The sequence below is a fragment of the Apteryx mantelli genome, chromosome 2 (assembly GCF_036417845.1).
Source record: "Apteryx mantelli isolate bAptMan1 chromosome 2, bAptMan1.hap1, whole genome shotgun sequence".
NCBI lineage: Eukaryota > Metazoa > Chordata > Aves > Apterygiformes > Apterygidae > Apteryx > Apteryx mantelli.
In genome coordinates, this window is record NC_089979.1 from 147,199,721 (window position 1) to 147,227,227 (window position 27,507).

General features: G+C 40.2%; 1 protein-coding gene across 1 annotated transcript in view; it reads left to right on the forward strand.

Moving 5' to 3' along the window:
• The first annotated feature begins 645 nt into the window (after window positions 1-645).
• The window catches only part of MRC1 (mannose receptor C-type 1), a 60,005-nt gene continuing 33,143 nt past the window's right edge, over window positions 646-27,507 (forward strand). The window contains exons 1-8 of the mRNA XM_013949346.2: window positions 646-712; window positions 3,721-4,122; window positions 5,483-5,656; window positions 10,641-10,805; window positions 11,842-11,955; window positions 14,362-14,508; window positions 19,021-19,203; window positions 23,722-23,879. Of these exons, the coding sequence (XP_013804800.2) occupies window positions 652-712; window positions 3,721-4,122; window positions 5,483-5,656; window positions 10,641-10,805; window positions 11,842-11,955; window positions 14,362-14,508; window positions 19,021-19,203; window positions 23,722-23,879 (1,404 nt within the window). The 5' untranslated portion in view covers window positions 646-651. The remainder of the gene's footprint in view (window positions 713-3,720; window positions 4,123-5,482; window positions 5,657-10,640; window positions 10,806-11,841; window positions 11,956-14,361; window positions 14,509-19,020; window positions 19,204-23,721; window positions 23,880-27,507) is intronic.

Genomic DNA, 27,507 nt, shown 5'->3' on the forward strand with positions numbered 1-27,507 from the left:
CAGCTACACCCCAGTTGTCTTGTCCCACCAGGGAAACTGCAGTTAAGACAACCTTTTCACACTCGGGGGAGGAGTGAAGGAGGAGGAAGAACAACTGAAATCCTAATTTCTAAAAGTGGGTCTCTCCTACTTCTGCAGCCTTTGTACTCCTGAGAAACCTGGTCATCCACGTATACAAGCTTAGATTTTATTTGTGATTTGCGCTCATCTCCAAATGAAAGGAGGGAAATATCCTGCTCTTTCAGCACTGGTTTGACACCGCTGCTATTCTCTGTCCTCCCTGGAGGGCTAATTTACTTGGAAAACCAGCAAGTGACCCACATGCCACGCTGACAGTGTTGCAGAAGGAATAAAAACCCTCCTCGCAGCTATCACCACTTTATCACCTGCATGTGCATGGAAGGAGGCTCTTCCTTCTGCTGAGAAATCAGCTTAGGAAAGCAAAGTTTGAGCAGCAAATTCCTGTTATTTCAAAACACCCCATGTGACAGGATATTTCCTTATCATTTGGAGCCCAGAGCCTTCCCCCGATCCACCAGCCCTCCACAAGCGCGGCGGACCTGCCCGGCGGGAAGCCCTCTCCTCACCGCGGCCGCCCAGCGCCGGCCCGCCACCCCTCGGCGGCGGGCAGCGAAGGACCAAGCCTCGGCCATGGCTCCCTCCCTGCTCCTGGCTCTCCTCGCACTTGTTCCCCCTGCTTTGCCGCTGCTCGGTAAGTGCGGGAAGCGACCCGCCGGGGAGAGAGCGGGGTCTCGGCGCTGCCCTCGCTCCCAGGATGGCGCAGCTCGCCGCCGCAGCCGCAGCCGGGCGGCACCCGGGCGAAGCGCCCTCGCAGGTGGAGCAGAGCCTCCAGGACCGGCAGAAGTTTGCGGCCATTTTAACCCCCTCGGTGCAGGCTGAGGAGAGCCTCGACGTGCTGCGGCCGACGGGCGGGCGGGCGGGCGAGAGAGGGCCCTCCCTCGGCCGCCGGCCCGCCGTGTGCTCCCCTTCTCCGCTGCCCGGGCGCCGCGACACGCCGCGAGTTCCCGCCTCGCCGCTGCCGGGCGCCGCGCCGCAAGATGGGGCTGGCGCCCGCCGCGCCTCAGTTTCCCCGGCCGCAATGGCGCCTTGCCGGGATTTCACGTGTTACTTCTTGGTTTACACCCGCGTAACCGGTTACAATCTGCAAGGGCTGCGAAGTGTGAAGCTGCCTTTGCGTGCTGGAGCTTTTTAAATAATAATTAGCATGGAAAAGATGCCCGGCCAGTAAGATTTTACTGTACACGCTGCAGCCCTTTGTGGGTTAGCTGTGGCCAAAGATAGGCAAATAGTGACACAGTGTGATGGCTGAAGAAATAGGAAAGCCCGTGAGGAAATTTATACTAGAATCGAGTTGGGATGGTTCAGGGAAGAGACGCTAGGATCCATCTGGAGTGGATTATAATGGCGAGGTAAGCTGGTTCCTACACGTTTTAAAGAACCTCCTTCCAGAAGAAGTTCTGGAAACCTTCACGAAGAGTTATTCTGTTAGAAATTGGCATAATTCAAAGTGCCAAGACTGTGAGACTTGGGATCATGCTGCAACGAAGCTTTATGTGTGCCAGCTACAACTTACCTGCAGTAAAGGGCGAAAGGAAATCTTGCAGCTACAGGGTCAACGATGGCTGCTCCTGCATCCTGCTGCCTCCGCTCTGCCCTCCTGTCTCAGTGCCAGCTAATTTTCAGTGCCTGCTTCTGGTGGCAGTACTCTGCTTACTGCGCACGCTACGTGCTTGAGGTTGTGTTGGGCGCTGAGCTGTTCACCCAGGTACGATCGCCTGTCAGAGCCCTGTGCACGGTGGGGCCTCTCTATGAGTAGCTGCATCATGTTTACACGCTGCTAACACCTTGTGGAGGTGTAGTCAGAAAAGGGTTGTTTTTTTTTCCACTGGCCATACCTCTTTATTCAGCTGTCCAACCTTCTCTCAGCAGCCGCTACTCTGCACCACTTCATGCTTGGGCACAGCAATCCAGGCTTCTGAGTTTAGACTACTTTGGGGCACCTTTTTCACATACATTATGTACTCTCTTTTAACACTGCAAGTTGCATAAAACATGGATTGTTATTTTAGGCCAAAAATACAATTTTAGCAGTTTGAAAGATGAGGCAATGTTTTCCACCATTGTGAAAATGTTTGACATCTTCCCAGCAACTTTAAATAAGGTTTCAGGAAAAGGATAGTTGCAAGCTTTGCATATATCAGTTTACAATACCATTGTACTAAATGTTGGTAGAAAAGCATCATAAAAAAAGTTATCACCAGCAGCGATAATTATACATTTCCTTCTATTGTCTGTGAGTAAAACCAATTGGCAGAAGGCAACAATTTCTGTCTCCAGTGCTCATCAGTTTTATACTACTTCCAAGTGAACTGGAAGCCCAAGGACAGAAGAAGGAAACCCAACCATGGATGAGATAAGTCTAGGTCAGCTCTTTCACTGAGACAGAGGTTATTCGTTCCCAGGTTATTCTTCTGTAGAAAAGTATGATCACTTCCACATTGGAGCCTCAGCAAAGAAGGGAAAATATTCTGTGATTAACGTGGTTTCCCCTTAAATATTTCTCCATTTTAGAATTTAATTTGGTAATCATACAATAAAATAATGTTTTAATTAGTTTGAATGCGGAGAGTTGTATAAATTACTATTTCTCTTTCCTAGCCTGTAGTCCAGTTAACGTACCATTTTAAGTCCTTGTACAGCAGGTTAGGTTATGTGATGCAATATCGGAGTGAACTATTAAGTTATCGCTTTAAAATGTATCTCAGGGGGATCAAAAGGAGAAAGAGAAATTCTCAGTCTTTGGGCAAGACCAGCTCAGAAGTGTTGCACTCTCTAGCAGATCTAGATAAATGATTCTAAAAATGTTTCTAGCAGTTACAATTTTGAAATAAAGCTTAAAATGTGAAAGTGCATGCTATGAAGCACCATTTACTAAGAGGGAGAAATAATTCCGGGAGTTATGAACAGCCTCATAGATTTTCATTAGTCATTAAGAGCAGTATCTGATGATGATGATATAAATCCCACTGTTGTCAGTATTTCATTCAGAACGGAAAAATGTAAGAAAGGAGAAAGAAATTGCAGATTACTGCAGCTGAGTGAAAAATGAGTATGCTGTGCTAGACTTGCAAGTAGCTTGTGTATAAAGCGTCAAAAAAACCCCAAACTTCCCCTCAGTTAAAATTTAGCAGAACTTATGCGAACAGAACTCCTTACCAAGGGGAAGCTGAGCCTGAAGTGCTGAAGGTTGTAGTTGTCTCCGAGCGCCTGGCAGCCGGGGCCCAGAGCCAGTGATGCCTGGCGTGCCCGTGGGCACCATCTGCAGCGTGCTCTGTGCGTGCTCCCTCCTTTCCGTGACTCTTATGGGTGCAGCTTGCAATAATACCACGAGCGTTTTCTTTTCTTCATTTTAACCCATGATTTAAAGCTATAGGAAACAACAGATCTGCATCTTTACTGCTTTGCACTTTTAAGTATAGATTCTTCCAGTGATGCAAAATAGTTTGAATGTCCTCAAATCTGAACTAGTTACATTCTGCATTCACTTTAACAGGTGTAGGCACCAGAAGTGTTGCACCCTCTTTTGCTGTGCAGTAGATGAGATTTTAACCCCAAGAGTAGTGTCTAGATTCATATTTGATTTAGACGGTATGTAAGATTACTTCAAACTCACTGATTCTAGTGTTTTTTGTCTTACAGATACTAGCATCTTTTTAATATATAATGAAGATCATAAGCGCTGTGTGCTGGCTCAAAGTACTAGTTCGGTGACTACTGCTCCTTGTGTTCAAGACAATGAGTCACAAAAATTCAGGTGGGTCTCAGATCACCAGCTTATGAGCGTAGCATTGAAACTGTGCTTGGGAGTGCCTTCGAAGAAAGACTGGGTTCCCATCACTCTGTATCCTTGTGACAAGGCTAGTGAACTTCAGCGATGGGAATGCAGAAATGAGACTCTTTTTGCAATCCAAGGGGAAGATTTGTTTTTCAACTATGGAAACAGACAGGAAAGGAATATTATGCTGTACAAGGGATCTGGTTTATGGAGTAGGTGGAAAGTCTACGGAACCACAGACGATCTGTGTTCTCGAGGCTACGAAGGTAAAGTTCTGCAAATTAATTTCTATATTTCAAACTCATTTCTATGTTTATCTAATTAAAGTATTTTGAAGCATAGAATAATTTCTTTAGTCTTGTTAGTGATCAGTGAGTAAGACTTGGTGAAATTGGCAGTACTTGAGTGTGTGTTTTTGGGGGGGTTCATTTCTCCTCTCTCTCTCCCCCCCCCAATCCCCCTCCTTTTTTTGTTGTTGTCAAAATCAGGTTCTGAAAGGTAATTAACCATGCAAGGTAGTGATTCATTTGGAGGAGAAAAAAGCCCTGTGGTTACACAGAACATGCATATAACCATATATAATGTGTGATGGAAGCTTTTATTATTTACATGTGTACAGAAACACTGAGTGTGAACACATAGTCTGATCATGTTTTTTTTCCTTTGAGGAGCAAATATGAATGATGCTGTATGGTTTTAATTAACTCTTGATCCCTTCAGCTCCAATTCACTGAAGATGCCTTGCTAGGTATTTGAAGTGAGTCTCAGAATCGGCACTGATGTGTTAGACAAAGAAATAGGATATTTTAAATTGTTTAATTTTAAATTGTTTAATTTTAAATTGTTATGTATGATGCACTCATATATGTGTGTGTGTGTGTGTGTGTGTTTATGTTTACAGTAAGTATCTGGGAATATGTTTGGCTTCCCATTTAGTATCCTTTGATAAACAGGAATAGGCACAGAGGGAGGGAGGGATGTATTTTCTAGGGGTTAAGCAAGGGCTGATTACAGTATTAATCCTTGGGCCAGAGCCAGAAGAAAAGTACCCTAGCAAAGCAAATTACGTGAAAGGAGGCAGGGTGGAGATGGAGTTATGGCCCTTCCTCCCTTCCTCCTTTGTTTTCTCGCAGCAGCGGGGCAGTGTCCTTGGTATGTCATCTCCTTGGCGGTCCCTGTCAGGCGGTGCTGCTCTGTGCTTCCTCCCACCAGTGTATGTACATTACGTGTAACTGCATGCTCTTCCCCAGCTAAAACAGCCAGCAATTGAACAGGTTATTAACAGAAGAATCAGCAGTTGTTTTGAATTAGAAAGTCAATTGCTTACCTCTGTGGACTTTATATTCTTGGTGGTTATGCATGTAAATTTTAACATAGGAATGTGCTTGTCTTGGCACTCTCAGTTCTGTTTAACGTTTTGCTTAAGCGACAGAAAACTTGTTTCATTGTGGAAATGGGTATCAGGTTAAAGCTAGAGAGTAAAGTTACCCACATCTCCCATCCCTAGTGCAGTTTGTAGACTAAGCTAGCAAGCTCTGCTTGCTATAATATGGTCATAAAGCTGAACTGGCATAAATCCCATGCTTATTACTGCTTACACATTTTAAAAATATTGTGTCTCCTTAGATACCTACACAGTGAAAGGAAATGCCAATGGAGCACCTTGTGTATTCCCTTTTAAGTTTGGTGGTAAATGGTATGCTGACTGCACGGATGCTGGCAGATCAGATGGCTGGTTCTGGTGTGGGACCACGTCAGACTTTGATGTTGACAAGATGTATGGATTTTGCCCATTGAAAAGTAAGTTTTGTATGTTGATGAATCTGCTGTGGTCTGTTATTCAAACCTGGAAATATTGTCCTTGTCATCTGCTTTGCTGGACAGATACAATTTGAACTGGTGTGTTTTCCTGTCTCCACAGAGCCTGTATTCTTTTAGGAACCACTTAGGTATGTTAATATAGGGTTCAGCATAAAAATTTTGACTGACTACGTCCAGGTGAAAATGAACACAATCATATGCTGCAACTGTAATTACACCATTTATTTAAATACAAAGTTAATTAGACATGAAGATATTACATTTGTGTATGTAAAAGGCTGTGTAGAAGTTTGTGCAGCAGAACTGGAATCTAGAATATAACTTAATTGTACATTAAGACTAGTTCGAAGGAACGAGTTGCCTCTGGAACATAGAGCAGCTCAAATTAGAACATTTTACTAAATTCCAGTATTTCCCAAATGTAGTAGTATGCTCCAGTGCCCAGTGTTCTGCGGTTGTGTAATTTAAAACAACAAGAAGCATTCATTTTTTACATTCCTGGCTTTGAGTCTAATTAAGAGTTTCAACTGTAATATTATATTAATACAGAATTTAAGGTAGAAGTGATGATATTACTTTGAGTAAATTCATGTAATATGCCTGAATGGATTTGAATTATTCTTATTTTTTAAATATTTGAATAAAATTTCTTTGAACTTCTGTAAAGCACCTACAAAGCACTTTGTCTTTAAGCTGCTGCTTTTCCTGTCACGCTGAGATAGGTGGCACTGCTCCCTCCCCTCTTTGTTACTGTAGCTTTCCTGTACAGCGCCAGCTGACCACAGTTAGAGCTGAAGAGAAAAATGTTTCTTGTTTGATGTGAAGAAAATGGAGTGGATTGATCTTAACTGCTGTGATGATTAAGTATCAGTGTCCTTGTATGATTTCCATGAATGATGCTTTCATTATTTCAGAAAAAAATTGCATGCTCTTTTTTCCTATGACAGTATTATTTTCAAGATATTAAAAAGACTTTGGGAATATCAATCCCATAAATGTAGCACATGCAAGATCAACATAAGTATGCTACCTGTGTAGCATGTTTTCAGTAAAGCAAATAGGAGGCATCATTAAAATTGTGTTTAGTTCTTTGACATAATTCAAGGAAATCCATTCGGATGACTGTGAATGTTTTTGGAAAAAGCTGCTTTATGCTGATTGCCTGCATGTTTCCTTCCTGATTCTGCAGTACTGACTATAAAATATTCAAGTTTGTGTCATATATTTTAGTTAGAGACAAGCCTGGGTAGCAGAAGTTTTAATCAGTCCAGACTATGACAGAGGAGTGCATTGCATCTAAGAGTGACAAGTTAATAAATTCCAACAGCAGTTTTTAAACATACAACTTTTAAGTCTTTGTATATTCAAGTTTATTTAATAAGATTTAAGCAGTGTTGTTTTTTAAACTATCAGGGGAAGCAAAAGTGCTGATATGAAAATATGTAATGCAAAGTATTATAGCCCTTCATCCTGGGGCTCAGACACACAGAAAAATTATTGTGATTGAAACAGTCACTTTTTTTCATTGTGAGCAAAACCTACTCAAAAATTCTCAGATATGAAGAGAACTAAGACCATACTCATGGGCAGTTACTATTGCTCAATGGAAGTGTAGAAATTTGACTGGTGTGGGTAACATAATTGTGAGTATGAGCCCTTAGTTTGGTGCTTTAAAAAGAGATGCTGATACAGTGGCAATGGAAACTTAAATCCTAAAGGAAGATACAGAGACTTTTTATTACTCCAAACAGTTTTTAATAGCCTAGGAAATATTGATGCTTTACAGGTTATACTATGTCTTCTTGAGTTGTATTTTGCACTGCAATGTAAAGTAGGTTTTGAGGAAGAAAACAGATTGCACAATACAAGATCATCAGGAGAGCTAGTCATGAGGAGTATCTTTGGCTATATTCAAGTTGGCAAAAGTCTGTTAAGACCACTTTTTTGATCAATTGAAAGAGCTAGAATTTCTCTGAAAAATTTAGAGTGCCTTATAAATAATGCACAAAACTTGGAGCTGACTAGGGCCTGTGGAGAGGAAACAGGGTGCAGGGAATGAGGAAAATTTAAATAGTCATTGGGGAAGTCTACCTCCATTCATTCATTCACAAAACATTAAATTATTTTTTTGTAGCAGCTTTTTCCCCCATGTTGGCATTTCAAGACATTCTGAAGGTTTTTTTCGCTGTGGTTTTCCATCTGACTCAAAATGCCTGGTGTGTAATTGGTCAACTAAGTTTTATGGGACAGTTTGTCTTCTTCCTTCTGAATGAGCTGGAACTCATAACCTGACTTTGAGCCTCCCAAATTTATCTAGCAAAAAGAAAAGGAGGAGCACTTTAGGAAAAGAAATTTAGATGAAGATAAGCATGTGAAGAAAATTTAGTATACTTTAGATCTTTTTAATATTGACAATACTTTGTTATGTATTTTTATATACTATATTGTAAACTTATATGGATTATAATGTCTTTATTATGGGATTACGCCCTGACTATGGGGTTAAAGAGGGAAAATGGCAGTTGTTTTATGTGTTATCTAACAGAATTTATATTCTGTTTTTGCGTGCCATGATTGCAGTTTCTAAGGATATTGGCCTGAGACTCCAACTTGCTTTCAGTGGACAACTAAGAAAACAAGAATCCTTTTACTGTTACTGCTAGTCAAAGGCTAGATATCATTTTGCAATTTTGAAATTAAAATCTCTCAAGACCATTACCAATTTCTTGATTCTTCCATTTCCAAATTCAGGAGGAATACTGTATTCTGATGTGATAATTCTGTTGCCATTGTTTTGATTGTAGGTGCAATAAATATTTGCATTGCTCAGGACTTTCCTGTGCCTTTCCTATAAATTTGATCTTGTCCATCATGGGCTGTGCCTGAAATTCGATGTGTTTTTTGTTTGCTTTACTTTAAAGACTGAGAATTTTTGAAGACAAGAATGAAATCTTGTGACTTACCATATTTTATTTCTGGGACTTTGATAGTAGTTCCTAGTGGAAATAGCTAGTTCTCACTAAGCTCAGCGTATACAAAAATTGCATGCTGAATTCATCTGTGTAGGGATGAAGTTGAACTTTTTCGCTCTCTTTCCAGTTATGCACTAAGGACAAGTGTGGTTTAACATTAATTTAGTTCAGATGCTAAAATATAGTTCCAGAAAAGTGATTCCTCTTCCAGTTTCTCTGGGGATGCAAATGATGGGGGCTTTAAACGATAGCATATAACCTTTCAGCAGTTCTGCTCTGTGAAGGTATTTGACCTCACAGAACTCAAACATCTTAAAATTAAATTTTTGAAGGTTAAGAACTGAACTTTGATTTTTGTGAAAGACCACAGCTCTACAGATCAGCCCTTTTGAAAGTCAGTCATAAGTTAAGAGACTTGAGGGAGGGAAGTAAAAGGTTGGATGAATGTCAAAGACATGTTTTCCTCTTCCTCAGTAATAATTGTACAGAAGACAAGTAGTTGCCACCAATGCAGAACAAAAAGAAAATTTTAAACACTCTTTATCAGGTCAGAGCCAATTTTCTTTACCAAATTCTAGATTTTAATATTTTTACAATCTCCATTTTACCTCAGGCTTATTGTGCTTGTGTGCAGGAATTTATGGTCTTGTAGAACACAATGTACCAATGAAATTTTACCTTCCGGTAGTCATAAATATTTTGGGCAGAAGTTGGTTTACAGATAATGATACAAAAGTTCCCATTTTTAGTCAAATGTCAATATTATAGTAGCCTATGTTTTATTTCTGTTGTGTAAGGCTAATTTGAAAAGAAGCACTTCATATTATCTGTAGGCTGTCAGATTTAATACAGGAAAAAGTGGAACTGGTTACTGACCTGCTGACATTTAACATGTACCATCTTTTGTCTTGAGTTTTGTTTATTGTACTGTTTTCCTCTTATTTGCACACTAAAGTTTTCTGAACTCTCTGAAATCGGAAAAGGAAAAGACCTCTTTCTCTCAAATTTTTCATAGCTTGCAACTTGAGAAGCTCTGATACAGGCTGCAGGAATTTCAGTTCTTTTCCCCTGGTCAGCCGACATACAGTGACCTCCAGTATATTCTGCTTTTGTCATGCAACTTTAATCTCTTTATGGAGTTCTATTTAGGTCAGTGTTGAGGCCTCTTGTAGGATCCATTTTTGGCAGAGTGAGATCACACTGTTTTATGTTGCTTGCTGGGGGGATACAACTGACGTAAGCCAGGAGGGGCTGTGATAGTAGACTAAGCAATGTGATACCTACTGGGGCCACTTCTAATGTTGGGCCCTGCGGAAGACAGTTTCACTGGTTTGGCATTGGGCCATGTCCTTCCGTGCCAGGTTCAGGTATTCGGGAGGTCACAGCTGAGTCAGGTGGCAGAGAAGACGGTGTGGTGGTGTATCAGATACACGCCTGAGACAGTGCAGGAACTGCATGAGAGTGCGAGAAGGATGTTGAAAATGTAAGTTTTGCATTCAGTGCATGGGATTTGGCAGATCAAAGTTGAGAGCAGCTGTTAAAATACCTTTATTGCAGTTACAAAATCAGTAGCCACCTTATGTAGTACCCAAAATTTGAAAAATAAAGGGGGGCTTCTTAGCTCAGAACAGTAGTCAGCCTGAGATACACCTTAGGTAGGATAGGAGTTTTTAAGCCTATTTTTTCTTCCATAGTGACAAATCAACTCTTTTAGCGTGACTTTAGCTACTCATCTTCTATCCTGAATACCAGCTTTGTTCTACTGGAGAAAATGGTGAGACTCTGTCATTACCTGTGTATTGCCCAACCCTGCTGCCATGGTTTAGCTCTGACAAGGATTTATTAACACGTTAGAGAGCCTCAGGACTCCTTCCAAATCAGTTCTCTATTGCAACATTTAGGTTTGTATATTTTTGCTGTGTGATTTATTCTACATATTATCTGGCTCAGTCTTAGTAATTGGTTATAGTGTTTCCTTTTTCTCCCTACAGTTAATAGTATTGATTTGTTGTGGAATACCGATCCTTTAACAAATGTCCAGTACCAGATAAACTCCGAGGCAGCTCTGAAATGGCACCAGGCAAGAAAAAGCTGCCAACAGCAGAAGGCAGAGTTATTAAGCATCACTGAGTTGCATGAGCAAACATACTTGACAGGTAGAGTAATATTGTCCATCAGCTTCTTTAAAAAGTGTGTTACTGTAACAATGACACTTATATACCACATTCCATCATGAAATTAGGTACTTTGTTCAGTTCTGTTAATTAATAGATTTAAATTGCTATCTTGAACAGCTCAGCTGGAGACCCTTAAGAAAGATAATGATTATTTTATCCTGAATTAATATTCTTAGAAACTTACAATAGCATAAAAAATACAGCAATTAAGTGATGCAAGCAATAAAGAAAGAAGGTTGGAATGCTGGAAAAGGCAAAGTAGTTTTCAAATCAAAGATTCAGGTATCAAGATTGTATTCTTTTTATATTCTTTATCCTTGTGTATGCTAGTCATCATTTTTGACTGCCTATGACATCAGTATGTGCTAAAATACTAAAAGAAAAAAAAAAGAACTAATAAACCAAAAGGACTTAAAAACAGCTTGCTTTACTCTCAATCTGCTGTCCATTTTTTTTCTCCTCTGAGAAAATTCACTCCTGAATTCTTGCTTGGATGCATTTACATTCTGTATGAAACAGTCTCCTTTTTACAACTTTCTTAGCCTGTGTACACACATTAAGTAGTCCACTAATTCCTCTGTTAGGTAGATTAGAAAATACTTTGACTGTGTTACATCAGTTGGAAGATAATCTTTTCTATGCTATAAGGTATATGTTGTAGTTTATAAGTTCATAGGATGACTGGTCATTTGATAAATGTATTTTTAATGCTATGTACAGTCTGTTCTGTCTAAACTTTTGTTTTCAGTTTAAGAATTTGGTCAAAACATGGGCTGTTCTTTTACTGAGTGTGATGAAATTATTGTTAAAAAGAAAGCCCAGTGGAGCAGTCTAACACTGAAAACCACATGTACAGGTTTAGCATTCCCACCTCAACTCTACGGTTAAAAGTTGTTAGAACTTGTGCTGGGTCAAAGGAGAAGCAAATGGTTGCTGGACTTCAGCTCTCAAGTTTTGAGAAAGTATTTTCTCTCGCTGTGCACTTCCAGTATTTCTCTTTGTTTTTGTTATCTAGGTTTGACTGGCAGATTGAGTTCTGCTCTCTGGTTTGGTCTTAACAGTTTGAATTTCAACAATGGATGGCAATGGGTTGGTGGTGCTCCTTTTCGATACTTAAATTGGGTTCCAGGTAAGGATTGTTTGTGTTTAAAAGGCAAAAATCTGGTCTTAGTGTAATGCATTTCTTTTCTAATACTCTGTTTTCCTACATTTATTGAACATTTTTTGATGTTGAAAGATTCTGACTGTGGATATAAACACTGTGAATGATGGCCCTTATGCTGGGGATACATGCTGGGCTTAATTTATCATTCACAATCGAAATTATAGCTCAAAATCCAAGGAAAGTTTTAAAAGTCATCTACTTACATTTCATCTGGATATCTTCTTAATATTCTTTACTTCTGTGTAAATACAGAATAAATCTAATGCTTTAACTCTCTTCAGCTGTGAGATTACACTGTTCAGTATATTTTTTATTTTTTTAGTTCCTTTCCTTTCCAGTTTGTTTTGGTTATTTGCTTAAAAATTGGATTTTCATTTTCATTTTGGGATTAATCTACCCATGGCATGTATAAAACATGTATAAAACTGAACATGTTAGGCTAGTCTACTTTGAAGCAGAAAAGGCTACTTCACACCTGTAGTTGCAATGTTGAACTCTGATGCCGGTATTGAAAAGCTAGTCTCCTATGCTATCTTGATAGACAGCGGACAGGCACTTTTCTGGCTCTTCAGAGTGCCTGGGTTGAGGTGATTTGTAGCAGGACCCCAGGAGGAACCTGTTTCCTTGCACTGTCTTTGGAGACTAGGCTATTAACTTAGAGTAGATGCCTGAAGTTAGGTGGTGTGAATGCTCTTCTTCATCTTCACAAAGTGTGTCACGTATATTTAATAGGCAGTAGCCAGTGTGTGTAAAGGCACACTGCATCATATTACACAGTAACTTCCTTAGGTAAATAAACCCAAAGCCATGTTTCTGGGGACAAACGTCTTGTGTAGGCAAGCTTGAAGAGTAATTGAACCATTGTATAAATAGCTCTCTAATGGAGAGATTGCACAAGGCAAACAGATGGGCTGAACTGAAAGTTGCTGTGATGCTATTTATAGATCTGTCTTACAAGTGCACTGGTGAGGATCTACATATAATGAAAAGAGGTGGAAAGCTTTGACGATGTGAGATGGAACCAAAGCAATGAGGGGAGCTATTTACGGTTGTTAAAACTGCAGGCCACTCTCGGTTATGCTATAGAGAACTATATGGGTTTTGAAGTAACTAAGCTGACCTTCCTTTATCTTTAACTCCTTATGTTTGATTTCACTCTGTTTTTTAATTTCATTTTCAAAGGTAATACTCTTAAATCCATATAGCCTATTTTATGAGTGTGCTATCTCTTGCATGATTTTGCTCTGCCCAGACTATCTCTATCTTGTCTGCATTACCCTGGATGTTCAGGAGTTGGCTGTACTTCCACTAGTGCATTTTTGAAGAATTGGTGGGAGCTTCACATTCTTCCATCTCTCTAGCCATAAATAAATATCAGGAGAAAGAATGTGTGACCAGGGAGCTAAGTTATCAACATTTAGACCAAGACTGTGCTGATTAAGCATTTGGGAGAGCTAACTGCTAACAGCTGAACTTCCTTGTTCATTAAAACAATTTAATTTTTGTATTTTTGAAAAAAAAGCATATATATATATATTTTTCCCCATGGGAAGATATAACATATGACTGCCAGTAGAAGACTAAATGTAATCAAGGTAATCAGATCATAATGACTTAAGAAAATTTTCATTTGAACAATCTTGCACATTAAAAATTATTGTTTTGCTGTGCTTATTGCTGAGCAGTACTGAAACTTACTTATATATAGTATAGTTGCATGTATTCAGAAGTGAAACAAAATACATGTTAAGTTTAATTACATTAGACCAGATCTTGAAAAATTGATCTGGTTTACTGTAGAAACTTACTCTGTTCTAAAAGTTTTACTTTTCTTCTGGATATTCCTGTTAGTGCTAATACGAATCTTCAAGTGAAAATATCTGAATGTCCTGCTATTGTCATATTGTTTAGGCAAGTGGACAAGAAGTTCACATTAGTGAAATAATTACTTATTATTTTTCTGTCTTTACTGTTATACTAAGCACTGAATTTGGCCAGCTTAGTGAACCATTCTTTCACCTAAAGTTTGTGCTCCAGGGGCCGAACGTTCTTCGTTAGGAAAGGGAAAAAAACAAATCAAACTGGTGTACTGTTATACCTTTCACGAAGACTTTACACCTGTGAAGAGGCCCTTAAAATTGTGAACTGGATAAATATCTCAACTTGTGGTTGCTATGAAAAAATACCTCCTAAGGAAATGAACTTCTCCGTTCAGGCTAAGGGACTGCTTACTGTTGAGGATCAAAGTTGTATAGATATTAATGTATCTAATAATTAAAGCATGGAACAAATTAGACTGTGAGAGTAACTGGGAGGGTAACTGTGATGTGCTTGTAATTAGTTGTTGTTGGATTTTTTTGTTTTTTTAAGGAAGCCCCTCTCCAGAGCCTGGAAAAATCTGTGCAGCGTTAAATCCTGGCAAAGGTGCCAAGTGGGAGAATCGGGAATGTGATCAGAAACTTGGCTATATTTGTAAACGAGGAAATGCTACTTTAGAATCTTTCATTATTCCTGCAGGTAGGTTGGGTCATAAAACCCCAACAAATTATTAATGATCAGTGTTTTACACCTGTAATTCTGATGGGTATTTGTTTTTCTAGATGGTAAAATTGAGAAAAAGTCATATCTCTACAGACTTTGGATTGACTAAGATTCTGTGTAAAAGTGAACAGTGTGTACTTCCTTTTTATTCTGGACTCCATATATGTAGTAATCTTTCTCTAGTAGCTTTGAGCTCTATATTGCAGAAATTATTGAGTTCTCTTTTCCAAAAAACAAGCAGAAGTGTCAGGTTTTCATCATGAAGCAAAAGGAGAAATAATTTAATGTTTAAAAAAGAGTGTAATTATCGAAAGCCTTAAGTTCCCATTTAAAAGAATCTATTTCATCTTGCAAGCGTGTTTACTATTTATGAAACAGAATGAGTTTGCTAATGCAAGTTGGTAGTGGACTACAGGAGTTTTTTTAATTCTTTCGAGAGAGTTAATAATAATAAAAAAATACACACACACAGAAATATACAGAAATATACAGAAATATAATTTTGGCACATGGTTGGTGCACATAGGTAAGACAAACAGGGAAAAATTGTTGTAGCTTTATTTAGACCTGTTGCCTTAAAATCCCTCTGCATACCATAATTTACCTTGTTACTTCTTCCTTTGTTTCATCATCCTTTCCTTCTGTTATCCCCTATTTCTCAAGTTTTTATCTCTTTCCAGAACATACAGATATATCCTAAATCCAGTGACATTATTTTGCATGAGTTTTAAGAGCAGAAAGTCTCAACTGCCAAACCACTATTGAATTTTTAGTCCATCTATTTATATGCATTATGGGCAAAACAGATGTCAGACACTTAGTTTTCAAAAGGTTTGGTTTGTAAACCATGGCCTTTAATGCCATTCCTGATTCTGACAATATGCAACCAGTCCTGTCCAAACTGCTTAGGATAGAGACTTCTGCCTAATTTGTTTTGCTTTATCACTAAGAGAAAACCACAGAAGAATGTGCTAGTGTCTCATAGATGGTTTGGGACATGAAAATTGTAGTCAAGCGTATTTGTTCCCTGGTTCGAGAAGGACTTTGCTGTATATTTTAATACTTTCCTGAATTAAGACGTAAATTTTTGTTGATATTTGTTTACAGCTGATAGCCAGATAGCTTGCTTTTTATAGCTCATCTTAGACTTTTCAGCTGGTTATTGCTCAGCTTTTCAGTTTCTTAAATCAGTCCTTAAAAACTGATGACTATATATAGGCTGTCAATTCTATAGTGGCTGCTATCTTATTTAGATTTAAATTCAGTTGGAGGGGGTGGAACGGCCATTTTTTTCTTATGCATTAGGCTTTTGATCCCCGCACCCTTAGCGCAACAGTAATGGGGAGGAAGAAGAGAAATGAGACAAAAGTTTTCAATTGTACAGAAATTGCTGTGTAAACATGGTGACAGATTAACCAGAGATTGGCAGCGATTCATATCATAAATAATTTTCCAAAACGTCCACTGGAAGGAAGTCATAAAAGAAATAAGCATGTAATCATGCAAGGTGTTAAGTGCCCTCAACTTTTACTGATGTAAAGGAAAAGTCATGGCAGATAATGTCTTCCTGGCTAGGGCTCCTGAATCAAGAAATAAATTAATCTCAAATTCATGCAGGCACTTACTTGTGCACTTAATGTTAAGCACATAGGCAATCTTTTGAAATTTAACCCCAGAAGTTGCAACTGAGTCCAGCAAGGCAGTATATGAGGTCTGTGGGACAGAAGAACGCTTTGCAGCAGAATATAGTCATGTTTGTATCCAAAACAAAGTAGAGAAAGATCTTTACAGAATCTTTACTTTTGTGGCAAATGAAGATTTTCCTGAATACAACTGCTATGTAGCTTTTTGCAGCAAAAGTTTTTTTCCACCAGGGGGCCACATAATTATATACATGTAGGTTATGCAAGACTGTTAGGGCTTCAGAGCATTTGCCCCCTAATACAGCTAAATGGATCAATAGCAGCCTTTTAATTTCACTGGCAAAACTAGTTTATTTTTTAACTTCATTTTCTAAGGAAATGGGCATGTGTGATCATGCTGTCTGTCCGTCCACCTCTATCGAGTGACTGCTGAAACAGATTTCATCCCAATCTGGCAAGGTCTAGTGATCCTAAAGTGTTACGTTTCCAAATGTTTCATAAAACCAAACCTCTGATTAGAGGAGAGGAATTATATTAGTGTCACTGTTGTGACTGCCATGTGAGCTCTGTCTTATCAGACCATAGAGAATGGATATGGGAGAGAGAAATTCTGAATGCTTGAATCTTGAGGCAAACTTTAGTTAGTGCTTTCACCCCATAGGCACCCAAGTCAATTATTGTGAGACCTTCAGACTTCAGGAAACCAAACTTAAATAGCTTACAAAATTGATTGCTGTCTTTTTGAGGAAAAGTTGTTACCAAAAAACCATTCTATGCTTACAAGCTTCATTTCTGTGTGTTGATCTGTTCCACAGTAAATCCATCAGCTGGACATCTGGGATAACGTTTTCTACACACTAACGTGATTTCCTTGATTGCCTCGTATTTGTTTAAATTTGAATTGCTTCTTTGGCTTAAATTAGATGAAATTCAGGGTCTAGCACTTATTTTTCATTAGGATGAAAAAATGGTTATATGGCTTTGAGTCATCATGTGCATTTTCTTTAATAGGAGAAGGGGGAAGCACAGAGTTCATTTTGTCTGAATACTAGGAATGAAGAACTGAAGGCTTACTCTTACCTCACTGTGTCATTCAGTAAGACGTGCAGATGTGTACCAAAGAAACTATACTGTCAACTGCTTCTCTTATTTTGCTGCCTGTAACAAATTACATGGCATCACTGGATTTACAACCAGAAGAGCCTTCCAGCCTGCCACAGCTGCTTTAGTGTTTACAGTAATAGTCCCACAGTCTGAAAAACAGACTTTTACAGTTTCACTGGGGAATAAAGAGCTTTGTGATAGTCTTTGTATCCATGACTGAACTGCTGATGTTTGTTCTATTCAGTGATAACAGTTTGCAGAAGGATGCACAAAGTTTGTTGGAGGTACATATAAGCCTACATTGTTTTCAAAGCTGTTCTCTGACTCCTGTAGCAAACACCTTAAAATGCCATATAGCCAGAGACCAGTACAGACATAGGATGAATTAGACAGCTGTCTAAAGCATCAGACTGACTACAACAGCATTTGCCACTTTGCTTTCTCCCTTTCCTCCCTCACTTATCCCAACAACACTAAGTACAATCAGTTTGACTTTTCAGGGTTCTCCCTCTCTATTCCAGTTCTTTCCCTTCTGTGGCAGGATTGATGGTGCTCTGACCCAGCACTGAGCCCCTCCTTCCTGGGGAGACGAAGTTCATTACTTAACACTTTCTGAGAACGTGCTAACACTTTCTTGACGCAGGTCTGCAAATGGCAGGCTATGTTTATAGCTGTGCTAGAAATCTGTGTTGTGACACTAAGTACCTACTAATTGTTGGCATATTCCAGCTGAAACAGGATATGTGTTTGCAACCTGGGCCTGACTGATCATGACTTTGGATGCCTACTTAAATATTTCCATGGAATATACCCAGTCGGTGTCATACACAAACATGTTGCTTCTACTGCCCCAACACACATAATAAGATTTTTTGCCAACAGAATTTCTGCAAACCTGCAATCTATGTTCTGCTCTATACAGTGGTGTTTGCTAAGCCCTTCTGCTGATTATAAATAGAGTGCTGCAAGAGTCATAATTTGTTTCTGTAACAGTGGTATTGTGTTTATCAGACTTTTGGATGGCACTCCTCCCAAGACTGAATTGTTTGCTGAACAACAGTGTGGTTGTTGGCAGTGCTCCGGTGCTGTCTTGTTTGTTGAACTTCTAAAAGCAATTTTTAAGCATAAGTCATTTACTTTGGCAGTATAATTTTCTCAATGGAGCCTTTTAAAAGGGTTCCTAAAAGCAGTATTTTTATTTGGATTCTCTTGTGATGCTGTAGAATCAGTTCTCTTTTCTTTGCTATTGTAGCAAATAGGACTAATCCGTAAAATGCTTAAGGTTTGTGGGGAAAAAATTGCCTTCATATATATGTTTTGTGTGCCTGAGTTCTTATCATGTATCAATGCAGCCTGGAGAATGAAGAGAAATGCTAACATGAGTGCAGAAAACTGACAGAGCACAGCTCTGTAGACCTTATATTTTAAGAGGGGTCATAGCATGTATGCTTAAAAAGTGTGTTTTGTATGGCCAAAAATGTATTTTGACAGTCAGTTTTAATTCTGTCTTTTCCTGTGTTGCGAGCATTTCTTTTGCAACTGTAATATTCTCTAAAAAAATTTGGAAGTTTTAATTTTTAATCATGCTTGCATTTTATCTTCCCTGTACATATTTTTCAGCTCTGCGGTTCTTCATGAAAAACATATATAATTAATTTGTTTGTTAAATCATTGCTTATGTAATTTTCAGTCTTTACATAAGAATAACATTCTAAAACTGTTCATGGACATCTCTTTTCAGAGTCTAACGTGCCTATTAGATGTCCTGATCGATGGATGTCGTATGCTGGTCACTGTTACATAATTCACAGGGATCCCAAAATATGGAAGAATGCCTTAACTTCTTGCAGAAAGGAGGATGGGGATCTGGCGAGCATCCATAATGTTGAGGAGTACAGCTTTGTTATTTCTCAGCTTGGGTACCGTGAGTATTTTTTGTTATGACAGATCAATATTTATACTAAGAAAATTAAGGGTCTTGAATATGTCTTATTTACTAAGAAAAGTAGGAGTCTGTTTCAGAAAAGTCTTGATCATGGGGTGCAGAGGGAGTTAAATTTTAAGCTTCAAAAATGTTTGGAAGAAAAAAGAACAGTAAGAGCGCTAAAAGAAACAAACTACTGTCAGAGAATAGCTGTGATCAATGTTGTGAATTGCATCAAACCCAAACTCCTGTTTCTCAGGATCTGCTTCTACCTCCTCTTACTCAGATAAAAATAATTTTCAATCTTTTCAGAGGATGGGAGAAATGTTACTGCCAGTCTGCAAAGATAGGTGAGAGGAAACAATGTTTGTTGGTCAAGACAGTGTGGGAAGATTTGAGTTCTATTACTAGCACTGCCATGTCCTAATTCTTTAAGTCAGGTCCTGCCACCTGTGTTTCTTCTGGAAAAGAAAGATGTCTGTCCCAGTATGTGGATTCAGATGTGCTTCATATAAATACATTTCTTAGGCAGTAGATCTCAGCTTCTAAGCATATATTTGAGTTACCGCAAAGCAAGTTAGGCTACAGGTGCAGGGTGTTCATCAAGGGAGATGTGGTCATGCTGACTGTGGGGCAGTTTTGTGGCTGATATTGCTTTGCATGGACCTGATTTTGAATATAGCATCAATCACTGCTTTTTGGCAGGAGGAGCATGTTCACACCTATGTTTGCTTCTGTGCAGTAACTGATCTTATGGGTGCTCTTAGTCCCAGGTAAGTGAGAGGTGGTTTATCCTTCACTGAAAGTGCAGTAAGCCACATTGGCCTGCAGTCTAACAGCATTCTTAGAGTGGCAATCATAAAATATCTCATATGCTTTAATTCTGCATCCTAGCCAACTCCGTGGTAACTTGTGCTTGTCTCCATATCCCTGAAACAGTGATTTCTTGTCATTTAATGAACAGGCCTGTAATTCTTTTCTTCTTTCAAGGGATTATCAGGAAAGGTGGGACCTCTAGATATGGGATATTAGGTATTTTAAATTAGTTAGACTTGCATTTGGCTCTGAAGGAAAATAGATGCATTCACCTTACTCCTTGGAAGTACATTATTTCATAATTTAATGCTTTCTTGACTTTCCTTGACTGACTGAGCTGCACTGTTTTTGTAAAAGTGAATGTTTCTGAAAGGCAAGCAGTCTTGAAGGAAGCCAGGCTTCTCACATATGGCACACTCCCTGCAACAGACTATTTTGAAAGTTTTCTTTTCAGAGGAAGAAAATTGAAATGACTGAAGAAGCCTTTTAAGGCAGTCTTATGAAGGTATCAAATTACCATTACTCACCATGGAGATGAGAACACCATGTATTGCAGTGCCTAGAAAATCTTGTCTGCATCAGAAATCTGCTGCTGCACTCAGTGCTGTACAAACAGAACAAAAGCCAGTCTTTGCGCCAAACAATTCACAGTCTCATGATAAAACAAACAAAGAGGGGATACAATGAGATGAGTATTGACATAACAGCCAAACTTGGTCAGTTTTTGTTGGCATCAGCCACAAAGGAGAACTTTAGAGAGGAACATGAAGAAGAATAAAGAAGTACATTGTGGAAAGTTCTGTGTTTACATGGAAATGCAGCATGTGATATGGCACAAACATGGCCCAGTGCATGTCTGGGAGAGTAGGAAACAGCTTATTTATAAGGTGGCTATGAAAAAAAGTTCTTACTATTTAGTCACCTAGCTTTAGAGAAGGTTGCAGAACTTTGTGACAGCATTTCTTCTTTAGAGGAGATAATGCTATGTAGAAAGTGACTCCACTAATTCTTGACCATTTGATGGCTATGTGCTTTTTAGGAAAGACGGGCCAGGAAAGCGAGGTGGTGGAGTTGCTCTTTATGTGAGAGAGCAACTGGAATGTATTGAGCTGTGCCTAGGGGTGGATGAAGAGCGAGTCGAGAGCTTATGGGGAAGGATTAAAGGGCAGGCTAGCATGGGTGACACTGTTGTGGGTGTTTACTGCAGGCCACCTGATCAGGAAGAGGAAGTCGATGAGGCCTTCTACAGACAGCTGGAAGTAGCCTCACGATCGCAGGCCCTGGTTCTCATGGGGGACTTCAACCACCCCGATATCTGCTGGAAAGACAACACAGCTAGGCACAAACAGTCCTGGAGGTTCCTGCAGAGCATTGGTGACAACTTCTTGACCCAGGTGGTGGAGGAGCCAACAAGGAGAGGTGTGCTGCTGGACCTCGTACTAACAAACAAAGAAGGACTGGTGGAAGATGTGAAGGTCGGGGGCAGCCTTGGCTGCAGTGACCATGAGATGGTGGAGTTCAGGATCCTGCGAGGAGGCAGCAAGGCACTAAGTAGGATCACAACCCTAGACTTCAGGAGAGCAAACTTTGGCCTCTTCAGGGACCTACTTGGAGTAATCCCATGGGTGAGGGCCCTAGAAGGAAGGGGTGTTCAAGAGAGCTGGTTAATATTCAAACATCACTTCCTCCAGGCTCAAGAGCGGTGCGTCCCTATGAGTAGGAAGTCAAGCAAAGGAGGTAGGAGACCTGCATGGATGAGCAAGGAGCTCCTTGCAAAACTCAACCAGAAGAAGGAAGTCTACAGAAAGTGGAAAGGGAGACAGGCCACTTGGGAGGAATATAGGAACATTGTCAGAGTATGCAGGGATGTGACGAGGAAGGCTAAGGCCCGTTTGGAATTAAATCTGGCAAGAGGTGTCAAGGACAACAAGAAGGGCTTCTTCAAATACATCAATAGCAAAAGGAAGATAGGGAAAATGTGGGCCCACTGCTGCATGGGGTGGGTGCCCTGGTGACGAAGGATGCAGAGAAGGCAGAGTTACTGAATGCCTTCTTTGTTTCAGTCTTTACTGGTCAGGCCAGCCCTCAGGAACCCCAGACCCTGGAGGCAAGAGAGGAAGTCTGGAGAAAGGAAGACTTTCCCTTGGTCGAGGAGGATCGGGTTAGAGATCATTTAGGCAAACTTGACACCCACAAATCCATAGGCCCTGATGGGATGCACCCATGAGTGCTGAGGGAGCTGGCGGATGTTATTGCTAGGTCAATCTCTATCATCTTTGAAAGGTCATGGAGAACAGGAGAGGTGCCTGAGGACTGGAAGAAAGCCCGTGTCACCCCAGTCTTCAAAAAGGGCAAGAAGGAGGACCCAGGCAACTACAGGCCAGTCAGCCTCACCTGCATTCCTGGAAAGGTGATAGAACAGCTCATCCTGGAGGCCATCTCCAAGCATGTGGAGGAAAAGAAGGTGATCAGGAGTAGTCAGCATGGCTTCACCAAGGGGAAATCATGCCTAACCAATCTGATAGCCTTCTATGATGGAAGGACTGGCTGGGTAGATGAGGGGAGAGCAGTGGATGTTGTCTACCTTGACTTCAGCAAGGCTTTTGACACTGTCTCCCATAACATCCTCATAGACAAGCTCAGGAAGTGTGGGCTAGATGAGTAGACAGTGAGGTGGATTGAGAACTGGCTGAATGGCAGAGCTCAGAGGGTTGTGATCAGCGGCGCAGAGTCTAGTTGGAGGCCTGTAGCTAGCGGTGTCCCCCAGGGGTCAGTACTGGGTCCAGTCTTGTTCAACTTCTTCATCAATGACCTGGATGAAGGGACAGAGTGCACCCTCAGCAAGTCTGTCGACGATACCAAACTGGGAGGAGTGGCCGATACACCGGAGGGCTGTGCTGCCATTCAGAGAGACCTGGACAGGCCGGAGAGGTGGGTGGAGAGGAACCTCATGAAGTTCAACAAAGGCAAGTGCAGGGTCCTGCACCTAGGGAGGAATAACCCCATGCACCAGTACAGGTTGGGGGTTGACCTGCTGGAGAGCAGCTCTGCGGAGAAGGACCTGGGAGTGCTGGTGGACACCAAGTTAAGCATGAGGCAGCAATGTGCCACTGTGGCCAAGAAGGCCAATGGTCTCCTGGGGTGCATCAGGAAGAGTGTTGCCAGCAGGTCGAGGGAGGTGATTGTCCCCCTCTGCTCAGCCCTGGTGAGGCCCCATCTGGAGTACTGTGTCCAGTTCTGGGCTCCCCGGTACAAGAGGGACATGGAGCTCCTGGAGCGAGTCCAGCATAGGGCTACAAAGATGATTAGGGGACTGGAGCATCTCTCTTATGAGGAAAGGCTGAGAGAGCTGGGCCTGTTTAGCCTGGAGAAGAGAAGACTGAGGTGGGATCTTATGAATGCGTATAAGTATCTGAAGGGAGAGTGTAGAGAGGATGGAGCCAAACACAATCCTTGGAAATGTGTTCTAGTTGCCGCTGCTTGAGCAGGGGGATTGGACTAGATGATCTCTAGAGGTTCCTTCCAACCTCAACCCTTCTGTGATTCTGGGAACAGTCTGCCTTCTTTATGAAATAGGGAAGCTTAATTTCCTGTGACTGCCTTTTAACCTTCCTGAGCATAAATTCTTTTCTGTTCCATGGCAATAAAGGTTTATATCATATAAAAGGCCTGTTTATCAACCATATTAATCATATGTTTTAGAGCCAGATGATGAGCTGTGGATTGGGCTGAATGACCTTAAAGTTCAGATGTATTTTGAATGGAGTGATGGCACACCTGTGACATACACCAAGTGGCTTCGTGGAGAACCCACTCATGCAAACAATAGGCAAGAGGACTGTGTCGTCATGAGGGGAAAGGTAAAGTCATGCAGCCATCGGCTTAATTATCACATCATTTCATTTATCATTTGGGCTTTTTTTCTATTCAAGAGCATAAGAGTAGGGGATATTACTGTTTGAAGCAGCCTAGAGTAGAAGTTTATAGGTATTACTTTTTTGATGAAAGTTCCCTGTTCAAGGTTGCCAGAAGGTTGTTGTTTTTGATTCCCTGAGAAGTAAGCCTTGTTGGCTTTCCTTGAAGGCTACTTTCCCCGAGATCCATATTTCTGGATTTCAGTTTGTGCATGTGGCCTTCAGAAGAAACTTTTTTCATCTGAACATACATTTCTCTCTAACATCATTAAAAATTGCCAGTACTATTTCTTAAATTAGCTGTATATCCCATATTCAGTCAATTAGAAAAAATCCAAATTCATCCAATATGTCTTCATAGCTTCCCAAAGAAAAACATTTACACATGTTTGTGTGCTTTACAGTAGAATTAGAAGTTTGTTTTAAGACCCTTTTAAGAAGCACTAGCTTTCTTTTCCTAGACAAAGTTATAAATCCTGGGTCTGGAGTCTAGGTGGATTAGATTTTATGCTTATTTCTGCCCTGCACATTAACAGCTGTGAGGAAAATAGTTACTAAGGGCATTAGTGGAAGCCTTTACTGAGTGACTATATACCTGCAGTTACAACGCTGCTTCGAAAGGCTGCCCTGTGGAATGTGGCCATGACAGATAATCTAGGCCTACTGCAGAAGCTGAGATAATCATCTGGAATAAAAGTCAGTCATAGTGTGTGATGTTGCAAAATGGTATTTTTCCTCTTTGTGATAAAAATTAAAACCATTGAACTTACTTACCACCTCCTTCAGGGTTTACCTGTTTAATCAGGAGTGAAAAAAAGGTATTTTCTCATAACAAAGGCATTTTCTTATTTTGCAGAATTAAGACTTAAGGGCTGTGCTTTTGGTGAGCACACTTATAAATTGAAGAGGAGAATTAATTTTTTTTCCCCAATTGGCCTGAAGATTGTACAGAGCTTGCCTCATAGGGGAAGCATACACTCAGAAGCAAAATTAAAGAAAAGATGAAATAAACTTCAGTTCTTGCTTCTAGTTCCAGTATGTCTCAAAATATCAAACTTTAGAATAGTTTTTTCATACATAAGAAAAAAACAGGCTTTCATATCTCTGGGGTAACAAACAAAGATATAAATATAATTTACTTTTGTATTTTGGACTGTATTTTTATGTTTGCCATTGACAGCATTGAAAAAAATAATGTCTTTTTTTCCCCCCCAACTCCTCTGTATACTTCATGGAATGTACAGCATTTAATGGCATAAGCACATTTAATGGCAAAGATCCAAAAATTTTGTAAAGGCTTTTGTATTTCTTACCTAATAGTGAGAAGCTGTTTGAGAGTCTCAAGATGGAAGAAAATTTGAAGGAAAGTGAATGTGAAGGTGTGAGGGTAGCAGAATAACTGATAGACTTCAAAACAGAAAACTTCAGTAAATACAAGGAAATTGGGAAGTCTTTTTCCCAAAAGGCTGATTTTCCTATCTTACTTCAGTTAGGTGCCATCATCAACAGCAGTGGTGGTGAGTGTGCATGGAGCTGGTTCATACATCTCTGCATCATTCTGGTGCACACACACTCAACTTCAGAAAGTGAGATTGAGTCCAGTGGGAGAGGTTTGAGCCAGCTCTGTAGCAGGTCTAGGAGGAAGTTCTAGGCAACATTGGGGAGGTAGCAGATGCATTCTTAGATGAAGGTGAAAAAGAGACCACAGGATCAGTTCCAGAAAGGAATGAGGAAGCTAAGAAGAACATCATCCTTGAGAGAGTAAAACCTTAGTAGTATCCATGGAAGAAGAAAGCCGTTAAGACTACAGCATATTAATCTCCCTACGTTGAACAGAACTATGTGTGTAGGAGTGTTTTTTGGCCAGGGCAGAATTGAGGTCTGCAGTTTTATTGCTTCATTAAGAATTCAGCACGGAAAAGGAACTTCATGTGCAGTCAGATGTGTCCGGAAGATTAGAATTTGATGTGTGTTTTAGTGAAGAATTTTGCCCTGGTCAGAAGCATGAGTAAGATTATAATCTTTTTTGAATTCTTCTCCACTGTAGTAGTGGTCATACTTTGAGAAGTGTTTAAATGTGTATTTCTTCCATGGCAACCAGACTATGATGTGCATAGTAGTTGAACAAACAGATTCTTAAGAGCATAAGGATTTTCATGCTCTGTTGTCTGTGCTTCCTGGGCAGTGGCTATGCCAATGTTAGATGATGATGTAGTAGATGCTTTGTCTAACTTACAGAATTATAGGCTCAGGCAGTGGCAAAAAGCTGAATGCATGAATGTTGGGGTCAGTCAGCTTACCTGAGGTTGGAAATGGCACTTGCTTCAACTGCCAAGGTAAAGGCACTTGACCTTTTTACTGGTAAAGCCTGGAGAACTTCTTGAAATTCAGGAAGGGGAGGTTTGCAGGGTCACTTGGCCTTGGTTCATGTAGGTGTTGAGTTGCAAGGAGCAGTTAGTTGAGGTTTTATCTCATCTACCATACTGTGCCCTTTAGCTACCCTTATCTGTTGGTGTGAAATTTGGGGTTTTATGGTATTATGCAGGGAGGTATTGGTGCAGGGAGTGTTACAGGAAGTTAGAGGCTGACAAGCATTTGGTAATATGGATAGTTATTTGAAAAGAGTGCTAAGATCGCTTTCTGTTATTCATAGATCCTTCCTGAAATCATTTTTGTTTCATTTATCTTTTTACAGTATTTTAAAACATTTAGGGCAACTTAAATGCGCTGGCAAAGTCATCACGTTAATGGATGTCTGATTTTTATCAGAAAGACTTGACCTCTTTCCCTTGAAGACTTTCAAGAAAAAATGGCAAGGAGCAGTTTTTGCCTGAGGGAGGATCTGGATAGCATTTGCTGGCCAAACTAAGTGTTAGAGAATTTTAGGAAACTTGGATTCAAGCTAAAAATCCATATTTGTGCACAGAATCGGGGATCCACCAACTAGATTCCAGTTTGCTGCAAACCTAAGAAAGTCCCTTCTTCTAATAGTTTAAATACCAGCACCTGTTGCATTTATCTAGAAAAGAGTAGCTACCTCAGTTTCTGCTGCATGGGTAGAGGAAAGACAAATTTGGTTAATTCCATGAGATTTCAGGAGAAAGGCAGGGCAGGGAGAGATTGCAACTTGCTCTAGTAGCATCCTCTGGTGCAAGGGCAATAACAATATAGTCTATAGTGAATTCATGCCACTCTGAATGCTAAGCCCTGAAAGAACCACCGTTGATCTGCCTAATGTCTCCTCCTGTTGCCATCTCCATTTGGCCACACATTGAAAGCTAGTGGATGAGGAAATGGAAGGAGAAATGGAAGTCAATCCATTTATGTCCTCACCATCTCTTTGTATTGTAAGTCTTGAAGTATATGCTCAGATGGCCCCACTGGAATGTGATATGAAGCATCAAGAATAGTTACAGACGTACACAGTGGTGTGTGATTGCTTATGTGTGCATAGTCAGATCTTTTCATAGATGACAAAAATTACAAAAGGGATCTAACATTTGGCTGGGTATTAAAATAATATGGCCAGGTTCACAAAGCATGAAGATTTGGACTCGCTGGTCATGTTATATGT